The 12,510-nt window shown below is 42.6% G+C and overlaps 1 protein-coding gene across 1 annotated transcript in view; it reads right to left on the minus strand.

Moving 5' to 3' along the window:
* Positions 1-358: 358 nt before the first annotated feature.
* large2 (LARGE xylosyl- and glucuronyltransferase 2) overlaps positions 359-12,510 on the minus strand; it is a 52,699-nt gene continuing 40,547 nt past the window's right edge. Inside the window, exons 10-15 of the mRNA XM_083760105.1 lie at positions 12,018-12,173; positions 11,163-11,326; positions 8,619-8,897; positions 3,768-3,914; positions 2,941-3,136; positions 359-2,362 (exon numbers count right to left, since the gene is read on the minus strand). Of these exons, the coding sequence (XP_083616231.1) occupies positions 2,165-2,362; positions 2,941-3,136; positions 3,768-3,914; positions 8,619-8,897; positions 11,163-11,326; positions 12,018-12,173 (1,140 nt within the window). The 3' untranslated portion in view covers positions 359-2,164. The remainder of the gene's footprint in view (positions 2,363-2,940; positions 3,137-3,767; positions 3,915-8,618; positions 8,898-11,162; positions 11,327-12,017; positions 12,174-12,510) is intronic.

Raw genomic sequence — 12,510 nt, forward strand, 5'->3', positions numbered from 1 at the left:
GTGGGGTCTGGGTGGGGTGTGCAGGAGACAGGAGTTCCTTTCATGGCACACAGTGGTGGAAAAGTACTCAATTCACTTAGGGAAAAGCACCAATACTGCAATTTAGAACTACTTCGTTACAAGTAAAAGTACGGAATTGAAAATGTACTTGGTAAAAGTACAAAAGTATCGGCATCAAAATGTACTTAAAGTACTAAAAGTAAAAGTACTCATATTGCAGAATGTCCCATTTCACACAAGTTCAAAATGTGTACAAAGTCTATTGAAAATAGCAGATCTACAGCGACGCATTGTGAGCTTGTAGATCTGTTTCCAAATGGCCAAAATGTATAGGGTTGAAGTTGTTAATGTATGTTTTCTAATCAAAATTTTAATCTCCAAAGTAACTACAGTAACTAAAGTTTTCAAATAATTGTAGTGGAGTAAAAGTACAAATTTTGGCTCTGAGACGTAGTGGAGTAGAAAATTGTACTTAAGTACAGTACTTAAGTAAATGTACTTAGTTACTTTCCACCACTGATGGCACTACCCCATGAACCCGTCCCTGCAGTGCTCCCTCTGGTCTCAGACCATCCAGACCCCCTGAAGACGGACGCTGCGCTCCACATAACCCCATATTCCTTCTGTCCTTCACCACACTGAAATACCAACTCTCAAGAGTTAAATTGACACTCCGGATTTTACAGTGTACTCAACTGTACGTGTATATATAAAATCTACTTGAAATGGCCCTCGTGAACTGGACTTTTAGTCAATAGATATGTTAAGATCAAGGGTATAGGAAAAACATGTTTTTGAACAAAATCTCTTGTTTGGAATGGCGAAAAAGATCATGAGAAAACAGATGCAATTAAATTAACTAAAAAAAAAAACGTTTTCTAGGGGTTGGAGGAGATGATAGCAGTAGATGGCACATATATCCAGTGGTTCAGACTCCTTTTGGACACTATGGCACAAAGAAATAACTCTTTCTTGAAAGTGAGTAACATAGGTGATATCAGGTGTGAGACGGTGTTGACGGACTATGACACGAACACGCTTGGAAAATCAGAGACATTCGTGTGCTTCAGAAGGGTGCGCAACAAAAGAAGATGTCGCCTAAATTAATCAAATGTTGGGGAAGATTACATATATAGTGCAACTCTTCGAACGCAAGCAAATATACATGTGATCTGGTGACACAGTGTCAATCGAGAAGTATGTTAATGTCATGCCAAGTGATGCGCGCACACTCAGGTACAGTACCTTACACAGACACAATCACTCCCTCTCACACACACACACACACACACACACACAGCCACACACGCTGACAACACACAAGTCTGCATTGACACAAGCACACAAACCCCTCATGAACATGAATGACACAACCACAAAGACACACATTCTCACACACGCACTAGCAACACAGCGAATCCCTCAAGCCCCCGCATTAAATGAGTCCCCAATTTTTCAAACTGGGATATTGTTTTCTTTAACCAGCAGTCAAAATATGTAAAAGAAACGTAGAACAGTGATGATGTAAATCTTATGTGCCAAACATCATTCATTGGTAATCGTTTACACAGAGGAAAGCAAAAATAAAATATTAAATATCATGATAAGGCTTGAACGTTTCTCTAAAATTCCACTGGCATTCACGCATCTGATTGAAGTTGTATTCCCTTTTAATGTGAGAATCTATATTTTGTCCCCCAAAACAGACACAGGAAGGTCCCAATGTTTTTTTCATTTCCTTGAGCGCCAAGATTTGGGCATCCGTGGAGGACGGATTGTTTAAAAATAAACGAAAAAAGAAAAAGTCTAATTTCCCCCTGATTGTCAGAACACATCATAACTGAATGGTTGTCCTCATCCACAGTCTTAAAGCTTAGTCCCATCAGCATCCACGCTCAACAATTCATTTCCCCCCTCCACTTTCACAGTCCACCTTACAAAGTGGAGTTGTCTTGCCTCTTCTGAAGCCCTCCTCGAGACAGTTTGTGAGGGCCATAAAGCTTATCTTTGTCATAGTAACACTGTAAGGATTTGATCCATGTTATCCACGTCTCACGTACATCCCTAAGATCCTGTCAAGCCCCAAAGCACGTGGACCTTATAGGCAAAGTGGGTAGAATGCCCCGTTGGCCTGTTCAGAACAGAATGTTGTTGTTGTTGTTTTTTAGATGTTCCTCTGGGCAGTGAGGTACTTGAGGGCGGCGGAGCCATAGTTCCTGGACAGGTCCTGATGGAACTCCTCCTTCAACGTGGCCAGGCAATTGCGGTAACTGGGGCTGGAGCGGAACTTGGAGATGTCGAAGCTGGGCGCGTGGGGCATGTGGATCATAAAAGCATTGGGGAGCACCATCAGGTCGTATTCCTGTAGGGATGAGCACGAAAAGAAATAAGAGTGAGTGACACGACAGGAAAATGAGTTATTTAAGACTTTGACCCATTTTGACCCCCGAGATCAGATTCTAAAAATGTCTTCTACATCCTGACAGTTTTCTGAAAAAGCTATGTTTCTATGTCAGTCGTTTTTTCTAAAATAGAAGACCTACAAGCTTATAGCTATAAGCTTATGAGCTTGTAGATCTGCTATTTTTCAATAGCTAAAGTATTTTGGTCTAAATGGTCTCTTACTCCTTTTTATTTTTGTTACAATGTAGGTGGTTTTACTGTTAAGAAAAATAGCCACAAGAAACAGCTTTCTACAAGGCTTGTATATCTGCAAAAGAAATGTTTTTTTTTTTAAACAAAAAAAAAACACTGCTCATCTGCTAAAAAAAACTTCAGTAAGGTGCTGGAGTCACAAAAGGATAATGAAGAAAAGATAAAGGGAAGCTCCGCACACTCAAATCTGTACACAATCATTATTTGCAAGCTTTTGGTCTACACTGACCACCTTCTTATTGTACTTTAAGTACGCCCAGTGGCCACTACATGTAGTACCTGTACCTGTGCGTCTAGCTCCATGATGTGGGACACCTTGTTCCAGCCAAAGCCCACAAATCGTTGGTCATACTCCGGACAGTCCTTTCTCACTAAAACGTAGGGCTCAAAATCTGACTCCCACTCCACTTTATACGGCGTCGTGGCCGTCCGCCATTTGGCGTAATTGGTTGGCGCGTGACCCTTGGTCCAGACATGATACCTACAGGAAAGGAGACAAGTGGAGACTATTATAATATCGCACCGGGTTACTTTTCAGAAAAAAATTAGAAAAACAACTTGCGTTCCAATGGATCCAATGTAGATATTATTTAGCCACAAGCTCTTATTCAATGTTATAAAACACTTTCACATAAATAAATAAATAAATACAAAATCAACACTATTTTATCCTGCAGCAAAGAAGAAGAGTTTTAAATATAAATCAGAGTTAAATGTTTATACAGTAATCACACTGCATATATTTTTAATTTATTTATATTATTCATGAAAGCAACAGTACAGAGGAAAAAAAATATCCTGACCTAACCGATTTTAGGCGGGAACCCCTTTTGGTGTTAGCATTACGTTATTTAGCTTTAGCTATTTAAAAATAGCAGATCTACAAGCTCATAGCGCGCCACCGAGTGGCGCGCTACGAGCTTGTAGGTCTGCTATTTTTGAAAAATCGAAGAGCGACTTGACGTAGAAGACATTTTTAGAATCTGATCTCAGGTCAGAATGGAAAACTGTCAGGATGTAGAAGACATTTTTAGAATCTGATCTCAGGACAGAATGGGTTAACCCATTCTGAATGGGTTAAATAGTTGCTTTTGTAATGATCTCCGGGTTACCTGAAGGTGTAGAGGGTCCCCATGTCCAGCATGGAGAGCAGCTCGGCTTTGGACTTGGGATAGGACAGGCGGTAGCGCAGCGTCTCAAACGCCGGCACCACCAGAGCCTTCTTAGCGTTGGCCATGTCCAGCTGCACCACAGACTTCCTACAAAGGAGGAACCAGGAAGAAAGACGTTAACAATTCGCTCCCCAGAATGGAATTTATGTGCTGCAGGCACCAGTGGCGGCATTATATATGTTTCAATCGTTTCAATTGAAACGGGCCTCGAGTCTCCAGGGGCCTCCCCCCAAAAACAATATATATATATATATATATATATATATATATATTAGTGCTGTCAGGCGATTACATTTTTTAATCGCGATTAATCGCATGATTTGTGTAGTTAATCGCGCGATTAATCGCAATTAATCGCAAAACCTTTTTTGCTCTAAATTCAATGATGAACTGAAAGAAAACGCTGTAGAGATGCTCCGATCAGGTTTGACAACATTGAATGTTACTTTTTTTATTTACCTTTTTTCCACGTATGAAAAGACAAGTGCAATGTGCATTATTTTATGGCTTGCCCATTTTCTCTCTTTTGAATAATTCTGTGCAATTAGCACATTCAACACAAACAACTGTTTCCATAAAACAAACTAACATAGGCTACTTCTCTATAAGCAGAATCATGAATAGGCCTATTTAATTTATACAAAAGGAGAAGAGAGAGAGCAATGTGTTTGTGGCTCAAACTTTGTCTAATATTGTTTTAGAGCAGTGGTTCTCAAACATTTTCATGCCAAGAGCAAAGGACCCCCAATATTTTTTCAATCTACAAAGATAATCCAAAAATCGCTTATAAATTAAATTAAATTACTTACTAATCGCTTATTTGGCAACACTGGCCAGAAACGACCAGTGTTGCTTCTTTTTGTCTTATTTTGTATAGACCTAGGTGGCTTGTTTCTGCCATAGAGTTATACTGGCAACACCTCTGGGCTGGCTTCTAGTTAGCTGGTGCGGTAGCAGCAAGACCACTCGTCTCTCTGTGTGTACTGTCTGTCAGTCCCTGCTCCGTGACTGGGAGTTGGGACTGTGGACAGTCTGGAATAGAACTTTCTGTTACAATTAAATCCATAAAAAAGTACCACACAATTGAAAAGTATCGAGACTGTGATCGCAAGTTAGAAACGTGTGTGGCTATAACGAGGCACAGTTGTTTACAATGCGATGCTACATTAACAGCGGGGGTTTTGCTTTGGGTCTGGATGGATGAATTCAATTGCACAGGTTTCTCAAGCTTTTTTGGACTGGAACGTACACGAGCAAAACCTTTGTGAAATGTAAATGGAAGGCAGTTACTCCACTTTAAACATCCTAACAAGGGGTCTGGGAAGGGAGTGCATTGCAGGAACCAGTATTCCTCAACATCCCGCCTGCCAATCGCTGTGCTTTTTTTTGTTGCGTTAATGCGATAAAAAAATTAGTGCCGTTAATAAGGTGTTGCGTTAATGCATTAATAACGCGTTAACTTTGACAGCATTAATATATATATATATATATATATATATATATTTTTTTTAAAGAAATAGTAGTAGTAGTATAGTGTGTTGTTTGGTTGTAATTGTTCCCACTTCCCAGTGTGTGCACTCACTGCACTAGCAGCGCTGAGAGTTGCGATTGCATCATTGTATAGAGCGGCGCAGTCCCTCCCCCTTTCAGAACGACGAGTGGCCCAGGAAATGAAATGCAATGCATTTCTCCCATAGTATTTATTTAAAGACGGTTACGCCGCGGACAAAGCCAACTCGGATCGTGACAAATCATGACAATGAACACAATGTTTTGGGCCGATCGAATCATTAGAAAGAAAATAAAGGCAGGAGACAACACTATTTGTTTTGTTTTTCTTCTTATAAATTATTTGATCGGCCCCAAAACATTGTGTTCATTGTCATGATTTGTCACGATACGAGTTGGCTTTGTCCGCGGCGTAACCGTCTTTAAATAAATACTTAAAGAAAATCCTATGGGAGAAATGCATTGCATTTCATTTCCTGGGCCACTCGTCGTTCTGAAAGGGGGAGGGACTGCGACGCTCTATAGGCAATGCTGCCTTCCGGTTATAGAGGGTATGCGCATGCTTAAAGTGAATGGCACATCGAGTGGCAAATCGAGTGGCAAAGCAACATGCAAAGTGAGTTTAACATCATTTAATGTTGTTTAATGAGATAGGACTTCTCTGTGTGGATGTATGGGGCTGTCAAAACCAGAAAGTAGTTTTTTGACACTCAGTAGGCATTCCTGCATAATGTCACGCGCATACCCTCTATACCTTAAAGTAAAAAAGAAATTTAATCAAGCAAGCTGCTTTTGTGTATTTTCTACTTGGCTGTGTATGCTATTCATGCTTTGAAGTCCGATAATACACACTAAAAACAAAATAAAAATAAAAAGTTTTTATTTTATTTTTTATTTTATAATTATTAATTATTAAAATGATGACGTCATGAACGGGGCCTCCCGATCCTTAAGGCCGCCCCTGGCAGGCACTGGGCACCAACGTCGAGGGGGGTGGGTGGGGGGAGGGAGGGGGCAGCGCTCGCTGGTGAAGCGCAAAAGTAATTTCATCTAGAAGTGAAAGGTGCTCAGTCAAATTTATACTTGAATTAAGGTAGCGGAGTACTTGCTTTTAAAAATACTTAAAAGTATTCAAAAGTACATGATTTGTTTTTATGTTTGTGGCTACTTAAGTATGAAAAAAATACAAAATATGTTTTTTAATTTCTTTGCTGTAATAAAAAAAGGTCAACGATGCAACACGTTGTAACCTGGCTACTGTCACTATATTTGGATCATGTTGTTAATTAAATTAACATTAGGTAAGAAATGTTAGTTGAGTGCAGTGGAGTCAGAAATACAACATCTGTCTTCTCTTTGAAATGTCATGGAGTGAAAACCTCGAAAAGTATATTTGTCTCCACCAGGCCGAAGGCATGGGGGGAGAGTATGTTTTGCACTCCGTCCGTCCGTCCGTGTGTCCGTGTGTGTGTCCGTGAGCAGCTAATCTCGGCCACCGTTAACCCGGTCGATGCCAAATTTTGCACACACACTCCCTGGATGCCAACGATGAACCTCTGCCCCAAACTTTCCAGAACGGCCTGTTATAGCGCCACCAGGAGGCCGCTTTGTGCAAAACAAGTTTTTGCACAGTACACCTACAGATTTTGTCCAAACATCGCGCAAATTGGTACACAGTCTCTCTAGAGCCATTCAACGAAACCGGTCTTTCAGATTTCTCAGACTCCATCCTGATTGGTTAAGATTGGCTTCCAAAGTTCACAGGAGTGCTCAGTTTCAAACAAAATGCTGCAAATCATGAACACATCGCATGATTTCCGTGAAATTGTGCACGCACATTCCCACTAGGCCGAGGACGAAATGCCACATGAACAATTTCAACTCAGCCTCAAGGTGGCGCTATCACTGGCCGAAAAGTGTTTTTACCTCTAACTGCACGGATCTGTGGATAATTTACTTTTGTTGCCCTTTTATCCAACCACCAGATGAAGGCAAGCTGCAATGTCCTACATTCCTATCCTGGTGGAGACCTGTGCCCAGAAGGGCACTTTTTCTAGTTTAGCTTTGCCTTGCAAACGGGGGAGCGATAAAACACGCCTATAGTTCATTTTCAATGAGTCCTGCATTTTTGCTCGGAGAAGTCGCGGTGCGACAACAACGCAAGCTTATTTACACGAGCGCGGTCCCGCGAATTCGTTGCGCGCATTGCTCGTTACGTGCACACGCCCGCGACTCACCAGACCTGGATTCTGTTTAGCGTTTTTTTTTTTTTTTTTACGCTTGCGTTGTTGCGCACCCTCTTCAACAGACCTGGGCCTCTAGACCTTTGTTGATCCAGGCAACAACGCCTGCATTCCTCGATTCGACCCATTTTGGGGCCGGAACCCCTTTTGGTGTTATAGCATTGTGTTATGCTTTAGCTATTGAAAAATAGCAGATCTACAAGCTCATAGCGCGCCTATTTTTGAAAAGTCGAAGAACGACTGACATAGAAACATAGCTTTTTCAGAAAACGGTAAGGACATAGAAGACATTTTTTTGAATCTGATCCCAGGTCAAAATGGGTTAAAGGGATACTTCACCCTTTTTGCAAAAACATATATGTTAATGACGTTTAGAAGCTTTAGAACACTTTCCTGGGGGTCTTTATGTGTGTAATATGTGGGTTTTAGATATTTTAGATTGTAGCAGTAAGCACAGTGTCTCTGATGTCATGGAGACTGGTCTCACTGCCTTCCTGGACTACAATTCCCATAATTATTTGGTGCACTGCTCCTCCTTGTGGATAGGGGGAGAGCTGTCATACTGAGACAACATGTAGTCCAGGAAGGAAGTGAGCCCAGTGTCCATGACATCAGAGACACCGGGCTCACTGCTACAATCTAAAATATCTAAAACCACATATTACACACATAAAGACCCCCAGGAAAGTGTTCTAAAGCTTCTAAACGTCATTAACATATATCTTTTTTGCAAAAAGGGTGAAGTGTCCCTTTAACCCATTCTGACCGGGCACCCATTTTGGTGTCAGCATCATGTTATGCTTTAGCTATTTAAAAATAGCAGATCTACAAGCTCATAGCGCGCCACCGAGTGGCGCGCTACGAGCTTGTAGGTCTGCTATTTTTTTGAAAAATCGAAGAACGACTGACATTTTTTAAATCTGATCTCAGGTCAGAATGGGTTCATCAGGACCAGTGTGCGTCCGGCGGAAACCTCGTATGAATCTGATCTCAGGTCAGAATGGGTTAAGCTTAACGTGCCGTGTTCCAAAGAGCTCACCTGAGGTACTCGTACAGGCCGTACATGGGCAGGAAGTCCACGTCGGTCAGGAAGACGTACGGCGTGTTGGCGTTCCTCAGGGCCACGTTCCGCAGCAGGTTGACGGGGTAGAACTGGCCCTCCTTGTAGACCACGTGGTAGCCCACGTTCCTGCGGCTCTTGAGGACCTCGGAGGCCTGGGCGTAGCGCAGGAACTGCTGCGCCTCGGCGTCCGACATGTAGAGGGCCAGGCTGATGGGGCCCTCCCAGTGCTTACAGATGGCCTCCAGCATCTGGAGCCTGCAGAAGAGACCCAGACGGTACAATATGCATTAATCCATTTTAGACCCCCCAAGTTAAAAAAACATTAACTTTGAAAGAATATATATATTCGAAGATTCGCGCTACATTTTTTTTACGATTTTTTGAAAAATAGCAGACCTACAAGTTCATAGCGCGGCACTCGGTGCCGCGCTATGAGCTTGTAGATCTGCTATTTTTCAATAGCTAAAGTATGACATAATGCTTGAAACACCAGAATGGGTTATTGATGGTGACTCAGGCGGTGTTGGTTTCGTCGACCGACTGCTTTTTTTCACTGAGGAAAACTAAATGGAAACTACATGAAAACGGATCTATGATGACTAAAACTGAGACTAAATTGTATTGACAATTAAGTCAACAAAAAAAACTAGACTATAATGTTAGGAAGGGACTAGTGGACAAGATAGAACTAGACTAACACTAAAACATTCCAAACTAAAACTAAATTAAAACTATTCAAGAGACTATGACTAAAACTAAAATCTAAAATTTGCTGCCAAAAACAGTTATGAAATTGTACAAGCTGGAAGATGAACACAATTTTTCATTTTTGTTTGGCTTTTAGGCAAAAAGGTCCACAGGGCAAATAACTTTCCTAATTAAATAACTATACAAACAAACATGAATAATTGCGAACGCAGTGATTGCGAACGCAGTGAGCACTAACTATGAGACCCTGCAGATCATGTCTGTCTGTGTGTCTGTCCCGCTGTGACACCACCCGCCCGCCACCAGAGGGCACAGCTGTAGCACACACACACACACACACACACACACAGGGCGCAGCTGTAACACACACACACACAACCATACACACACACGAGCTGCGTTCGCTTCCCGCGTTTGCGCGTCTTACTTGTGGAAATAGCCGATCTGTACACGCTCAAAACGAGTCACGTCGTGATGCATTTTGAGCTATTTCCACTATTCTTTTCAAAATGTTTGAAAATATATGAACATTTTTAAATGTGGAAATGTGATGAATGACGACTATGAAAAAACTAACGATAATCTCAAATAATTTGCGATTAGGGATTAGGCAATTATGTAATAATTGTGACAGGCTTGTATAGGAATAGTGTATATTGTATAGCAATGCTGATACTTTAGAGTTAAGAGTATAATTGATGGTATGTTAAATAATACCTAAAAAGTCATTTCAACATACTGTCAATACAACAATGTACTGAATCTCCATGATATATCATTATACAATAAAGACTATATTTTACGTCATCATCATTTTCACAAAGGAGGTATTTCGCAAATCCACTTCAGTTCAGAAGCAGGTGCGTTGGGACAGTGACAATTAAATAAAGCAATCATGAAGAAGAATTCATGAACAAACAACCCGGCTCTTGGGCAAGGTCCAGATGGACCCAAATGTCTGTCAATGATTGAATATAATTGATGCAGCTGAGCAAGAGCAGTGTTCCTTCATGTCTTCATAATGGAATCTCACATTGGCATATGTATCGTTCATTAAAAGTGTGATGTCGGATGTCGTGGTACTGGTACTGTGGGCCAGATGAAACCCTATTCCTGTAACCGCGGAGCCACACAAAGGGGGGGGGGGGGGGGGGGGGGGCAGCGGCGGCGGCAGAGGCTGGACCACAGGAAGACGAGAGCGACAGACAGACGGGCGCCGGGCTGCTCTACCCAAGGGGCCCAGCTAGGCACTCTCCAATGTTGAAGCGCTGGGCCCTAGTGGTAAGAGGAAGGACTGCAGGCGGACCCGTGGATTCATGACGAGGAAACCCCGTGCAGCTGGGCTTTATAACATTGAGCGCTCGGTTGCACTTCCGCATTTGACCTCCACATTTTGGAGGTCAAATGCGGAAATGCGCCCAAAAAGGCGGAAATAGACGGTCCCTTCGGCGGCATCAAAACGCCACTGAGCAACTTCCACTGACATGAATAGCGGAGGGGGCGGAGCTTCGCGCCAGTTCAGTCTCTATCCTTTAACCCATTCTGGCCGGGAACCCATTTTGGTGTTGGCATCATGTCGTGCTTTAGCTATTGAAAAATAGCAGATCTACAAGCTCATATCGCGCCACCGAGTGGCGCGATACGAGCTTGTAGGTCTGCTATTTTTGAAAAAAATCGAAGAACGACTGACATTTTTTTTAATCTGATCTCAGGTCAGAATGGGTTATAATCAGACCAGTGTGTGTCCGCAGTGGAAACCTTTGTATGAATCTGATCTCAGGTCAGAATGGGTTAATACTCTATGGTCTCTACCTGTCCATGGAGAGCTGTGCGACCAGCGTGACGTCGTGGTCGTCCCCCGTGGGCGTGTACTCGTACTGCAGGAAGTAGAGGTGCACGCGGTGCACCGTGATTCGCTCGCGCCGGAAGTCGTAGCACTGGTCGTCCTCGTCCAGGTCCTCCAGCGCCGCCTGCAGCTGAGGACGGAGAAGACGACGAGAATGTCAGGGAAAAACACCAAGGCCGTATTTTAAGAAGGACCGCGCCGACATCATCGTTCCAAGGAATGCACTGGGCCTCAATTTCCCAGAACCCTTTGCATGCCAATGCGACGGATATATCTTTCCGATGACGTGATCAAAATGCGTCAACCTATCCCACTCCGATGTAAAGTCTTAAAATGTATTAAAAACGCGAATTAAACAATGAAAACGTAACTCGTTATTGGGAGGGAAGCTGTTCTACGATCAATTAACTCGTGAATGGGGGGGGGGGGGGGGGGGGAGTGTGTTAACTGGAGCAGGCAGGCATCTCTCCTCGCTGCCCCACTACCCACAGACTCCTGTGGGTAGTGCCTTAGTAAACAGTGTCCTGTTTGCTAAGGCAAAAATACCATTACATTCATACAAAAACTAAAGAATCTTGTGCGAAATGAGCGGCACGCTTATCATCATACATCATTCATCATCATACATCACATTTTGTGCTCATACAGACACACATACACACACACACACACACACAAAGCTGTGCATAGGAGCGGCTAGTGCCGCTCAGAAACAACTATAAAGCCAGATTGTAAGTCAAGATAGTTATATTAATAGTACCCGCACAGAAAAGCACATTTTAAGTTTGACATACATTTGCCATAATATATCAGTGCTGTACCTTTACACTCTGCGGCGTGGCCTGGCTGGGACAGCCAAACAGCTCCCTCCTCAGCAGGTTGCCGTCGTACTCCAAGAAGGTCAGGTAGAGGTTCCTGAAGAACTCCACGTGCTTGTTTTTGACCCGTAGCTTCTTAGGAGAGTTCCAGTGGATCACCTTAAAACAAAGAAGTCCGCCCAAACCATGACTTTGTCGTTTTTTTTCTTTTCATCATACTTTGACATTTAACCCATTTAGGCCTTACATCGAAATAAAAAAAGGCCTACAGTATATCACTCAATATTTCATGTCAAGGACCCCAAAAATGATATGTAATTTGGCCACCGACCCCCCATCTGAAAATATGTTGTTCCAGGGACCTCTCCAGAAGCAAAGATTTGAGTTAAAAACGTTCGTTCTGAAAAAATATATTCCAAATTTGAGGCACATTTTCACGGTTTTTCAAAAATAGCAGACCTACAAGCTCGTATCGCGCCACTCGGTGGCGCGATAT

Source organism: Protomyctophum parallelum, assembly GCF_964188405.1.
Source record: "Protomyctophum parallelum genome assembly, chromosome: 2".
In the NCBI taxonomy this organism is placed as follows: domain Eukaryota; kingdom Metazoa; phylum Chordata; class Actinopteri; order Myctophiformes; family Myctophidae; genus Protomyctophum; species Protomyctophum parallelum.